Raw genomic sequence first — 12,654 nt, forward strand, 5'->3', positions numbered from 1 at the left:
ATCATAATTTGGCTCAATTCTCTATGTGACATGCTCCTATTGATGGTTTTCTCACATGCCTATGGGACCTCTGGTTTTGCATTATGCTTGATCCATCCAGATGGCGTGACGTGTTAGGATTTGTGGTTAACTTGATGACTGGAAATTTGTAATTTAATAGGATTCAATCAGTCTTAGCCTATGCAAATTACTATATTGGAAGGTGTTCATTTATTTTATGCTTTTTTGCAAGAGTTCTCATCTGTTGTATGATAATCTTAAAAACCCAAGAACACTTGGGAAGAAGGAATTAAATGCTCACAACTGTCCTTTGTTTCAGCTGATTAACCGAAGGCATTGCGCCTGTCATCTCACATCTGATATCAATCTGTATGTCGCTGTGACTGTAATTGTAACTTTGCAAATCTGTTGTCAATATTTACATCTTAGTAAATAGAATTGAAAATAAATATTAGGAAGACAGGACACAATGAGAAGCATAATATATAACTCTGAGTTGTTAGAGCGAAGAAATATGAGAAAAAATCCCTGAAGTTGAATGAAATCATAAATAGGAAGAGGATTAGAGTAATACTCTGAAGTAATTATCTGCCATATTGGATAGGTATAACAGTAATTGCTGTACTATTTGGTCCATATACTTTGATATTTGATTGTTTAATCCGTCCTTTAATGATGTTTGGTTTGCATGATTTAGTCAATTTTTCTTGGGCACTAATTTCACTTTGTCAGCTTTTTATGAATACCATTTTTATTTAAAGTAGCTGATATTATAATGAGTATTTCTTCTACCTTCCCCTTTTCCTTTAAATTTTGAGGACTCTGCCCCTTTCTTGTGTAGCCTTTTCAATAATCTCATGATTCTAGTACATCTTTCCTAGCTTAAATTTATTGAAATTATCACACCCTTTCCCAACTTTTCCCCCCCTTGAAATTTCATATTGTTATCTCAAGGCGCCAATACTTGCATCATAAGAAATCCATGCAAAGACTTTAAAATTAAGAAAGCAAAGATACTTGTTGGTTCTTGCTTGCAAGATATCTTGGTTTTCTCCTTTTGCTTTCCCTAATAGATGATGAAGAAAAGATGTTAGCAATGTATGATAAAAAGATAGATAAAGTAGAGAGAGAGAGAGAGAGAAACCTCAAATCAATTAATACTGTACTCTACAATTTCCTTTTGTTTGTTTCTTTTATTTTATTGGGAACCATGTGATTGCCTTATATTTCTACCAGTCCTAACTACCAAAGCAGATAAAATGAACAAAAATAAAAGTTGATATATGTCTAAGTTGAATTGCAGATGAGCTTAATCATAACCCGTATGGCACCAAAACTTTAATTATGGATGCTGATGGCTCATAATAGCACCCATTCATTTATATTGTTCTTTGAACATCAACTTAAATTAAGTTTCTATTACACACATAAGCAATTGAAAAGGTCAAATGTTTAGCACATGAAATGAAAGACAAATAAGAAGTGAATCACAATTAGGGTCACATACCTGGGTGGTTTTGTCTGTTAAACTTTTCAATGTATATACCTCTACTAGACCTCCAAAGCAAAGAACTTTTGCTAGTTCGATCCAAAAAATTAGCTTTCCCAAAAGCTTCATGGCACCATTAGCTAAACCCCATCTTTGCCCCTTTTTAAGGGTCCCATGTTCTTATAGATTCTCTTATGAATAATATCATGTCGACATGGGCATGGGTTTTTGAGGTGAAGGAAAATTCCTCTTTATTCCCCCGTCTCTACCTTCAGGTAGGTGTTTTCAGTGAGAAACAAAGACAAGAAAAGCTTTTGAATTTTTTTTTTTTGCTTCTCAATGTCGTAGAAAAACCCACTCGAAAATTCAAAAGAAGATTGATTTTAAAGAGAGAAAAATTGGGAAAGTATTAACCAAATTTCTTGTCCTGTTGTATCCATTAGGATTTTGTGAAAAGAAGGGGTTCATTCATACCTAGTATTATTTCTCTGTCCCCTTAAACTTTTTCAGAACTAGTGAAACCGAAAGTGGGTTTATTTGTCCAATAAGAATTCAGTTTGATGCTAAAAATTGTCGTTAGAGGCATATATCACTTTCATTGGAAGCCAGAATTTTTTTTTATAAAAAAAAATAATTAGAAAATAGGAATCAATTGGCTAAAACTATTTAACAACTTAATTAGTAATCTTGACTTTTACACTTAAAATATTGTCTCATTCATGTGTTAAATTTTAGAGTGAAATGATTTGATTGTTTATTTATTTATTTTTTATTAATGGAATTTATTAAACAAACATTGTATCTCTTAAATTCTTCATATTTATTTGTGCCCATGTATCATTGCATCATGCTTAATTTTGTACTACCTTGTTGTGCCACTATATATCACTCAAATCTAATTAAGAATATCTATGGATATTTGTGAAGAGCCTCAAATAAATAGTTGTAGGATTTAATTAGTTATCATGATCATTCCAAATAAATAGGGGTTTTCTTTTTCAATTGAAAATAAAATTTTAATAAGTAGAGAAATTTGTTAATGATCGAGTCCTGCCTTTGCCTTTGTTTTGATATTTGATGGTAGCTGTTGTGGAAAAGGATATTAGCACCCCAAAGTCTAAAGATTACAAGATTAAGAATTGACTTAACCCATACTTTGAAACTTTGGGAGGATTTTCTTTAAAAAAATTGAAAAGCTTAGAGCCAAATTCATTAATTGCATTCGCTTCTTTCAACCCTTTAAATGATATAAAGACACGGACCAATATAATAATAATAATTATAATAATATAAATAATAAAAGAGCAAGAGACAAACTCTCATAGGTTTTTTGTGGCTTCATAATCAAGACTGTACGGTTTGACCTTCAGTCAAGGTAAGCCGCCTCTTCTCCCAACATAGCTCGCCAGCTAAGCTACTCTTTATTATTATTATTCCTTTTATATTTTTGTTATCAAATATCTTAAGACCACTGATTATAAGTGTTATTTGTAATAATTTTTTGTACTAAATGTAATAATTTACAGTTAGAACAATAAATTAATTTCAAAATTAATATTTGAGGTGGAAGGAAAACTTTTATATAATTGAACTCGTTATTATTATAGTTGTTAAATCAAAATACATATTATGTATTTAAAATTTTATTTTTTGATGTCGAGTATCAAGTATCGAGTATTATATCATATTGTAAGATATAATTAAATATTTTAAAATTAATTAAAAATAACATTTATACATGTAAAATAAAAAAATTAAAAAAAATATTATATTTTTTAACAAAATTAAAGATTATAGGATGTAAATTGAAAAGATAATTATTTTTTTAATTTAAACTTTTAACATATTCTTTATTAATATAGATTTTAAAATAAAATATATATTTTTTATATTAATTTATTAATTAAAAATAAAAAATTTTACCATGTTAAAAATAAAAGAGAATTCAATTTTTTAGTATTTTTTGTTTAAAATATAAAAATTTAAACTCATAAAATATAATTTTTTATATTTCAATTCAAAACAATAAAAAAATAAACTTAAAAAAATTTTAATAATTAATTATAATTAAGTTTATAAAAAATATATCAATCGCATCATATCTTACGTCTCATATTGTAATATATATATATCATGTATCGTATAATACGTTTTCAATATTTAATTAACTGCGATACACTTATAGATACATATAGTTTTTTATTAATATCGTAATGTATTTATAGGTATCGTGTATAATATAATAATAATAACTATGGTTATTACCCAATTTTAAATGTGAGAGGTAGATGGAAAAGCATATGTACTATAGATTATTACATAAATAAGTGATGGACTTTTTGAATTTTTTTTTAAAATTAATAGGAGCATGAGTTTTTCTAAAGAACATTAACAGTACCCATCTTTCAAATTTGATTCATTAATTGATGGGAAAAAACTTTTTCAAAAAAATGTGGTATTATTGGATTTAAGTAATAATTAATAGTACGAAGCTAATCTCTGGATTTGTTCATTGTCCTCCAAAGAAGAAAATGCATTTGGGACCATTAGGTAAGAATAAGAAGAGTAGTTTTGATCATCTCCGAAGCCCGCAGAATGAGTGAAAGCCGCCGCCTCTTAGGTTTTGATTACTAGGTTTATATCTGTCATTAAAATAAAGATTACATAGATTAGTACGTGATCATTTCAAAGTAAAATTATCTTTGGTGATGACTGCCACTGGGCTATGAGCAGCGATGAAATACTTTTGTTTATTCTATTGACCTGTTCACATGTACAATTTGTCAACTTCCATTGATTACTGGTAGTAGCATATATATATTTTACTTTAATTTGATCCTCACCAAAATTTGGCGAGATTATTTCTTTTAAGTTTGTAATTATTCTTACCATATACATATATAAATATATGTTACTCTATGCTTTTTTTGTGATTAAAAAGACGCAGCTAGCTTCTGTCTTATTAACCCTAAAAAAAAAATTAAAAAGATAGAATAACTTATTCAAGGAGCAAAATTAATTATTTGAAAGGGGAAAATCCTGGCCTTAACCTTGAGGTTTAATTCTATAAGATCATTGAAAATTCAAATATACCTAGGACTGTGCAAACAGGAAAATGGATAACAAGCAGTTTTGTGGCTACCAATCAAACAATATTGTGAAGCAAGCGAGTAATCAACTACATGTTCAACATCAAGTCAACAAAAGTGATTCTCTTACCTTTAGCGCTGGAAGGAACTTTTGTTGGATCTCTGAGATATATTTTTCATGTGTAGGTTTAGTCCAGATAAGTAGACTAGATAAGGTTATGCTTGAGAAAAAAAGAAAATTTGATTTTTGTAAATCATAAAACACGGTATCTAATTAAATCATCAAATTAATACACTTCAATTTTACTATAATTCCATAGTAATATGATAGTCAGACAAATTGATTTATACAGTAGCAACGATCCGAATGGGCAAATTGATCCCTTATTATGTTTTGAATGTTAAGACCCAAACACTCCTTTTGCCAAAGTACTATATGAGCCAATGGTTTGAGCCAGCCGTAAGCTGAAGCCAGAAATATGTGAATATATATATATATATATATATATATATATATATATATATTATAACCTGAAAATACCGTTGGAGAGCCCGAATCAACCGCTTAAAGTTAGTTGGGTCTTCACATTTTCCACTTAGAATATCTAACAGTCAACTCCTACCAGCCTTTTTCTTCCCTCCCCTCCCCTCCTCGCTAAACCCTAAGACAGAATACGTTTTTTTTTTTTTTAATTTTCAATATTTTCCTCAAAACGAAATAGAAAAGCAACGCTCTTTAGGTTGAGTTCTTTTTTGTTTTATATCCTTAAATCAATAAGACCCCACATCAATTCCTCTCTCTGCCCACCTCCGTTGCTACCCCTTAAAACAACCATTTCCTCACCCAAGCGAATCCCATTGTGCCATGGGCGTCGACATGTCTAACCCACCCACCAAAGACTTCTTTGCTTCTCCCGCTCTCTCCCTCAGCCTTGTAAGTTTTAACTCCATTTTTCCATGTCTATTCGCAATATATATACATATATGTACATGTTCATTAATTCTATTCTTTTTCTCCTTCCTATGGTTTTGGTTTCTATTTCTCGCTTCCCGCTTATTTCTACGTGTTATGTTATTGAAAGGCCGGAATATTCCGCGATGCCGGTGCCGCGGCGGCTGCAGCAGCTGCGAATATGGAGGTGGAGGAAGGAGATGAAGGAAGTGGAGGAGGAGGATCAGGTAAAAGAGAAGAGACCGTTGAGATTAGTAGCGAGAACTCGGGTCCTGCAAGATCAAGATCAGAAGATGAGTTATTAGAGCACGAGGATGAAGAAGACGATGGGGACAAAAGCAAAAAGAAGAAGAGGAAGAAGTATCATCGTCACACCGCAGAGCAAATCAGAGAAATGGAAGCGTAAGTACTCTTCCATTTTCTCACCCTCTTTTCTTAATTCTCATATTACATACATACATACATGTAAATAAATAAAAGGTTTATGTTAAGAAACTAATTAAGTTAATCTTGGAATTAATTCAGATTCACCCACTATGTGATGCTAATGGAAATCTCGTTTGCGATTTGACAAGTTAGTTCTTTAATGAAACTGGTTATGTTAATTACGAGTTGCATGCGGACATCTCTCGTATATGCATACATACATACATTACTTAGCATACGTACGATGTAGTTGGAAAGATTTTTAATAAAAAGTTAGTGACATGCTTACAGAAGAAACAAGATTATAAAGTTAAAGATGACTCAAAATTTTATGGTGACTTTAGTAACCTTTTTCTACCTTTGTTTTTACATGAAGATTGATATCCACGCCGGGGAAAGAATAAATAAACCATCTGTACCAGAAGCTTTCTTTTCTTTTCTTTTTCCATGGATGAAGTGATTTCTCTTGTTCTCTAATTGCTTGACATTATCCTCATACGATCAAAGATTATGATGAGATTTGGTCTCTTTTGTGTCTCTAACAAGGACTGTTTTTCCTCTTTTCCATGAATATGTTGCCAGTCTGTTTAAGGAATCACCCCATCCAGATGAGAAGCAAAGGCAGCAGCTGAGCAAACAATTAGGCCTTGCTCCAAGGCAAGTCAAGTTCTGGTTTCAAAATCGTCGAACACAAATCAAGGTAATCCCTATTATTCTGTTTTAAACTTTTCATTTCATCTATTTCAGTTTGAAATGGTGATTAACTTCGTTTAAAAAAACTTTGGTTAAGTCGGATTATTTCTCAACAAATGAACTAATTACTCATGTTGCACTTTGTATATCATCTTTGCTAGTGTTAATGGAGTAGCCAATTTGCAGGCTATACAAGAGCGCCATGAAAATTCTTTGTTGAAACAAGAGCTGGACAAACTCCGGGACGAAAACAAAGCCATGAGGGAGACTATAAACAAAGCTTGTTGCCCCAGCTGCGGCATGGCTACCACTAGCAAAGATGGCTCCATGACAACTGAAGGACAGCAACTACGTATCGAGAATGCCAAACTCAAAGCCGAGGTGTCGAGAAGTGATTGATTGATAGAAGCTTTTTTGTTGCCCTTAAAATCCTGTATTTAATGTGCATATTACAATAAGCTGACAAGATTTTCGTTTCAAAACATTTCAGGTAGAAAAACTGAGAGCAGCTATTGGAAAATACCCTCCAGGGGCAGCTTCGACTAGTTCATGCTCGGCTGCAAATGACCAAGAAAACAGGAGCTCATTGGATTTTTACACCGGAATATTTGGGCTTGAGAAGTCAAGAATTATGGAGATTGTTAACCAAGCAACGGAAGAGTTGAAGAAGATGGCTACGGCTGGTGAACCGCTGTGGGTTCGAAGCGTCGAGACTGGTCGCGAGATTCTTAACTATGATGAGTATGTCAAAGAATTCTCTGTCGAAAATTCAAGCAATGGGAGGCCGAAAAGATCCATTGAGGCCTCTAGAGGGACCGGGGTTGTTTTTGTTGATCTCCCAAGGCTAGTTCAAAGCTTCGTGGATGTGGTAAGAATATGGCATAGTCTATATACTATTAATGGATACTAGGTCGCTTTAACTAATTTATAGAAACTTCCTTGACATCTTTTCTTGAAAGAATCAAAACTAATGCCTTACGGTTTTTCCGTAGAATCAATGGAAGGAAATGTTCCCATGCTTAATTTCAAAGGCGGCTACTGTTGATGTGATTTGCAACGGTGAAGCTCCTAACAGAAGTGGTGCTGTACAATTGGTACGTTGCCCAGTACGCATTCTCTTGGTTTCAACATATTGAGGACTAGCTGTTATTTAGCATGGAAAATGGTTAGTTCAATCAATCATTTAATCCCAGATGCAGGCAAAATAAAGAGAATATATAAGATGACAAAAAACAAAAAAGAGCTATTATTTCAAATAATATATATAATAATATAATATGGGTTAATCCAACAAATCATGCTCTTACTTAGCTTAAAGTTTAGCAATAGGCTAAAATTGAAAAAAGCACCTCTCCATGTTATTATTATTATGATATGCATGGTTCAAAAATGGTTTTAAATTCAAACCAAACAAAATGTTAGGTATTACGTTAACTATCAAAACTTAATCCAAAAGCCATGCTCTCTATGCACCTTTAATCAGCTTCAATTATCTGAATCAATGTTTAAATGTTGCTTGTACATTGGAGTAAGACATGAAATTCAACGTTAAGATAGAGTGAAGCTCAGTCAAAATGCTGCACAGCTGTGACCTTTTAGGAATTTGATTGCTAATTTGCCATAGAATGAAGTACTTGATCATTTCCTACAAGTCTTAATTAGATTGTTGGGGAACAGCCAAGAATCTGCAAAGCAACTTCCCACATTTTTAACATACTTTATTGAGAAAGGGGTGATTTTCGACGCTAGCTATCTGCTTGTACGTTTTTCTTTCTTTCTTTTTGGCCAAGTGGTCCACGTGAAAAGCCAAAACCTTTTCTTCTTTTTGGCTCTAACCCAAAAAAAAAAGGGGAAAAAATCAACTAATCTACAATCCCGAACTCAGTGGAAGATCAAATTATTTATACATTTAGGCTTCACCGACCCTTCCATAATTTCTTGGAATTGAGATACCCAACATAGCTTATTATTGGGCATTTATTTCTGTAATCAAACTGTCCAATTGAAAGGCAGATTCCTAGCAATACAATGTCACATCATATTAATGGCCATGGTTGCAGATGTTTGCGGAGCTGCAAATGCTCACACCCTTGGTGCCTACCAGAGAAGTATATTTTGTCCGGTATTGCAAGCAATTGAGTGCTGAACAATGGGCAATTGTCGACGTTTCTATTGACAAAGTTGAGGAAAATATTGATGCATCCTTAGTAAAATGCAGAAAACGTCCATCAGGTTGCATCATCGAGGATAAATCCAATGGCCATTGCAAGGTACATATACATTTAATATATGCACGTAGGCTCTGTTGAAGAAAATTGGTGGTGTGCCAAAAGAGTCGATAGTTTCTTTCTTGCTTAATGCAAAAAATGAGTAGATAATTTCATTTTGATAACGACCTTATGAGGATCATTTCAACAATTTTTCAGGTTACCTGGGTGGAACACCTTGAGTGCCAGAAAAGCACCGTTCACACCATGTACCGCACCGTCGTTAGCAGTGGTCTAGCCTTTGGTGCAAGGCATTGGATGGCAACATTGCAACTTCAGTGTGAACGGCTTGTTTTCTTCATGGCAACCAATGTTCCAACTAAGGATTCAACTGGTAAGTTTAAATTTAATCCATTGTATTATTTGAGTTAACAATTTTTTTGTTCATCAAAGAAAATTTTCGACTAATGCCCATCTAGGTGTTGCAACATTGGCTGGGAGGAAGAGCATTTTGAAGTTGGCCCAACGAATGACATGGAGCTTTTGCCATGCAATTGGAGCATCAAGCTATCACACTTGGAACAAAGTCCCTAGTAAAACAGGGGAAGACATTAGGGTTTCTTCCAGGAAAAATTTAAATGACCCTGGCGAACCTCTTGGGGTGATTGTCTGTGCTGTTTCTTCCGTTTGGTTGCCTGTCTCTCCTAATGTCCTATTTGATTTCTTGAGAGATGAAGCTCGTCGCAATGAGGTAGTATACAGTATAACTTTGCCTTGATGCCATACAACTAGAATAAGTTTAACAAGAATAATCATTTAACCATCTTTCTTGTGTAAACTTTAGTGGGATATCATGTCAAATGGAGGTCCTGTACAGTCCATTGCAAACCTCGCCAAGGGGCAAGATCGGGGCAATGCAGTAGCAATTCAAGTAAGTTCTCCATCTCCCAGCAGGGTATAATCCAGATTAAATTATGCTTTTTCTCTCTTTCGCCTGCAACCAAGCAGAACATAGAAGATACTTTTTCTGAATCTTATCCACCATTCTAAGTTGCATCGTCTTTTCCGTTCAGGCAATGAAGTCAAAAGAGAATAGCACGTGGGTGCTCCAAGACAGTTGCACAAATGCTTTTGAATCCATGGTGATCTTTGCTCACGTGGACATAGCTGGTATGCAGTCAGTGATCACAGGGTGCGACTCAAGCAACATGGCCATATTACCTTCAGGGTTCTCCATTCTTCCTGACGGGCTCGAGTCAAGGCCTTTAGTGATCACTTCTAGGCAAGAGAAGAGCAATGATACCGAAGGAGGATCTTTGCTTACAATAGCTTTCCAAATCCTAACGAACAGTTCCCCGACTGCCAAACTAACCATGGAATCTGTGGAATCTGTCAACACACTAATATCTTGCACATTGCGAAGCATTAAGACGAGCTTGCAGTGCGAAGATGGTTGACCACGATAGTTTTCTTGATTAGGTAGATATTAATTGTAAAACACTCAATAGGGTTTTTCTTTTATTTATTTTTTCCTTTTCTCTTCCTTTTACCCCCACGACTAACAGGTTTAAGAAAATGACCTATTTTTGCGATGTGGGCTTTGTTTCTATTCCTTCTTGGTTAGCACATGGTTTGGACTTCAGGCATATTTTTACAGGGCAAGCTGGATGGAGAGAGTTGGATTTCAAAACCTTTTTAGATCTAGGAGAGTGAAATATTCTCTTGTATAGAATTACTATTCATTAATGCAATATTGTGGTTATCTTGATTGCTTTACCAACTTATGCAGCCTGGAATTGTTTAAAGCCCAAAAGTTAGAAACTCATAGAAGCAATGCGAGGATTCCTCGGGCAAAATATATTCCTGAAATCTGTTGAATTATCCACTGTTTTTTTTAAGGGATTTAGGGGTTTTATAGTGCTAAAATTATCCAACCAATAAAGGTCTCAGAGATATCATTGCATGCCAAGACGCTGCAGCAGTAATGCGAATCTTAATTACTAATTATTATGAAACAATGTCAATGGAAAAAATTTAGGACCTATGAGGCCCCTCATGCAGCATCATGGAGATGCACTTTGGGACTCTTTAACTTTTTTGGTAAATCATTACCATGTGAAGCATTTTCTCTCTTCGGAAATCACTACTGTTGTTATCAAACATAACAGACACAGACTGTTAACTATACCCTCCCCTTTTAACCAATGGTCAAACAGCTTTGCATTGCTGCTTAAGTCTAGGACCCAAATTCTCAGACCAACACGAAAACAGAACAATTGCCTTGTAGCCTAGCGCCATAATCATTTCAATCCATTAAGCAAACGTATCAAAATTCTACCGTAATCCATTCCTACAAACCAAAGTACTACCACATAATTATGTTCTACTTATCAATTTCACCATTTTCCGAACTTACAATTCTACTTCACAGAACTCAATCCCGATTGTCCCCAGTATTTGCGCCCAAACTCAAATAGCCTCTCAATCCTGATTTTATCACTAGAACATCAACTTCTTCACTAATTAACAAAAAACCCATCAAAATTCGAGCAGAGAGCACCAAGATCATGACAACCCGATAAACAATCCATACTCATGAAAACAACAATTATTACACCAAGAAAAAAACAGTTTTCGAACGCTAAAAATACTTGCAAAGGTTTACAAATTTACCTAAATAAAAGGGCCCCACCCAAGGGCTTAATACTAAGCCTGCTGCTCTTGAGGCTGTTGAGACTCCAATGGAATCCCAAGCTCCCCTGTCTCCTTCTTCTCCTGCCTCCCATTCTTACTTGGTACAGGCACAGCAATGAAAGTCTTGGTCTTGCTAATAGGCCTGCTCTTTTCAAGCTGCACAAAGTCACCAACTTTGAATTGGTTATCTGGGTCATGAGCCTGGAACTTCTTCTTCTTCCTGACACGCCTCTTGTACTTTGGATGCGGAGCTAAACGCACCACTTCCACGGACACTGTCTTGTCATTTGTAGCGCAAACGACCTTGCCTTGCAGTGATTTCATGGCCCTGATTGGAGGGAGAAAAGTTGGGGTTTTGAGGGGTTGGTGAGACCGAGAAGAATTGGGTTTTGAGAGAAGAGAAAGGGATGTTGTGCCATCGAGAAATGGGGATGAAAGCTTGAGAGATTGGAGAGAGGAAGTTATGGACATTTCGGGATAGAGTTTCGGAGTTGGAGAAGAAGGGGATAAGGGGGACTGGGAACTTCCTTTCGTTTTATCGGTTATGGGTTGGGCATATGGGTTTCGGTGTAGGAGAGCGGGTGCCCTCGATGCTTCACTTTCCTAAGTTTATTTTTTTAAACCTTTTCCCTATTTTTCCCTTCTTTATTTGTTTAATATTATTATACAAATGCTATAAATAGAAGATCTTAAATTACATGTTGCAAGCTTTCTTAACAACATGTTGAGATCGAGTCGAAGTTATTATGTTTTATTAAATAAATAATGTAAGTTTACTTATATTTAAAATTCTTATTCGTACATCAATAATTAAATATTACTATATTAATTTAATAATGGAAATGTTGGTGTATCAATGAGTTAAAATTGACTGGATTAGCCTAAGCCCAAAATCACCCTCAACAACTCTCTAAAGTAGTATTACCACCTCAACCCAACCCACGGTCAGTTTTCTTTTTTTTACTTTTATGGATATCAAGTAATGATAATGCTTTTAAAATTTTGTATTAGCTGTTAATTAAGTTAAGGATTAACAGACTAATTGAACTGTTAATCAAGTTTTTCTTCTTATAGCTACTGTATATATACCGGAGTTGTAATAAT

General features: G+C 34.5%; 2 protein-coding genes across 2 annotated transcripts; one reads left to right on the forward strand and one right to left on the reverse strand.

Moving 5' to 3' along the window:
* The first annotated feature begins 5,350 nt into the window (after positions 1-5,350).
* Positions 5,351-10,636, forward strand: GL2 (HD-ZIP IV family of homeobox-leucine zipper protein with lipid-binding START domain-containing protein). The gene is made up of 11 exons (XM_021443056.2): positions 5,351-5,512; positions 5,661-5,932; positions 6,539-6,656; positions 6,836-7,030; positions 7,140-7,517; positions 7,642-7,743; positions 8,710-8,919; positions 9,076-9,250; positions 9,336-9,607; positions 9,701-9,787; positions 9,930-10,636. Exons 1-11 carry the CDS (start codon positions 5,444-5,446, stop codon positions 10,311-10,313), a joined length of 2,262 nt encoding a protein of 753 aa, XP_021298731.1. The 5' UTR covers positions 5,351-5,443; the 3' UTR covers positions 10,314-10,636.
* Positions 10,637-11,180: 544 nt separating this feature from the next.
* Positions 11,181-12,138, reverse strand: RPS17 (ribosomal protein S17). The gene has a single exon (XM_021442959.2). The coding sequence runs from the start codon at positions 12,019-12,021 to the stop codon at positions 11,563-11,565; it is 459 nt and encodes a 152-aa protein (XP_021298634.1). The 5' UTR covers positions 12,022-12,138; the 3' UTR covers positions 11,181-11,562.
* Between the last annotated feature and the right edge of the window lie 516 nt (positions 12,139-12,654).

This window comes from Theobroma umbraticum, unplaced genomic scaffold, assembly GCF_002168275.2.
Source record: "Theobroma umbraticum cultivar Fairchild unplaced genomic scaffold, ASM216827v3 scaffold_34.0, whole genome shotgun sequence".
Classification (NCBI taxonomy): Eukaryota; Viridiplantae; Streptophyta; class Magnoliopsida; order Malvales; family Malvaceae; genus Theobroma; species Theobroma umbraticum.

Excerpts from the sequence above, each read along its gene's own strand:
- RPS17 (XM_021442959.2), bottom strand. The coding sequence starts at position 12,021 with ATGTCCATAACTTCCTCTCTCCAATCTCTCAAGCTTTCATCCCCATTT.
- GL2 (XM_021443056.2), top strand. The coding sequence starts at position 5,444 with ATGGGCGTCGACATGTCTAACCCACCCACCAAAGACTTCTTTGCTTCT. Across the intron at positions 7,031-7,139 it reads ATGCCAAACTCAAAGCCGAG|GTAGAAAAACTGAGAGCAGC; the intron begins GTGTCGAGAAGT and ends AAAACATTTCAG. Across the intron at positions 7,744-8,709 it reads GAAGTGGTGCTGTACAATTG|ATGTTTGCGGAGCTGCAAAT; the intron begins GTACGTTGCCCA and ends CCATGGTTGCAG.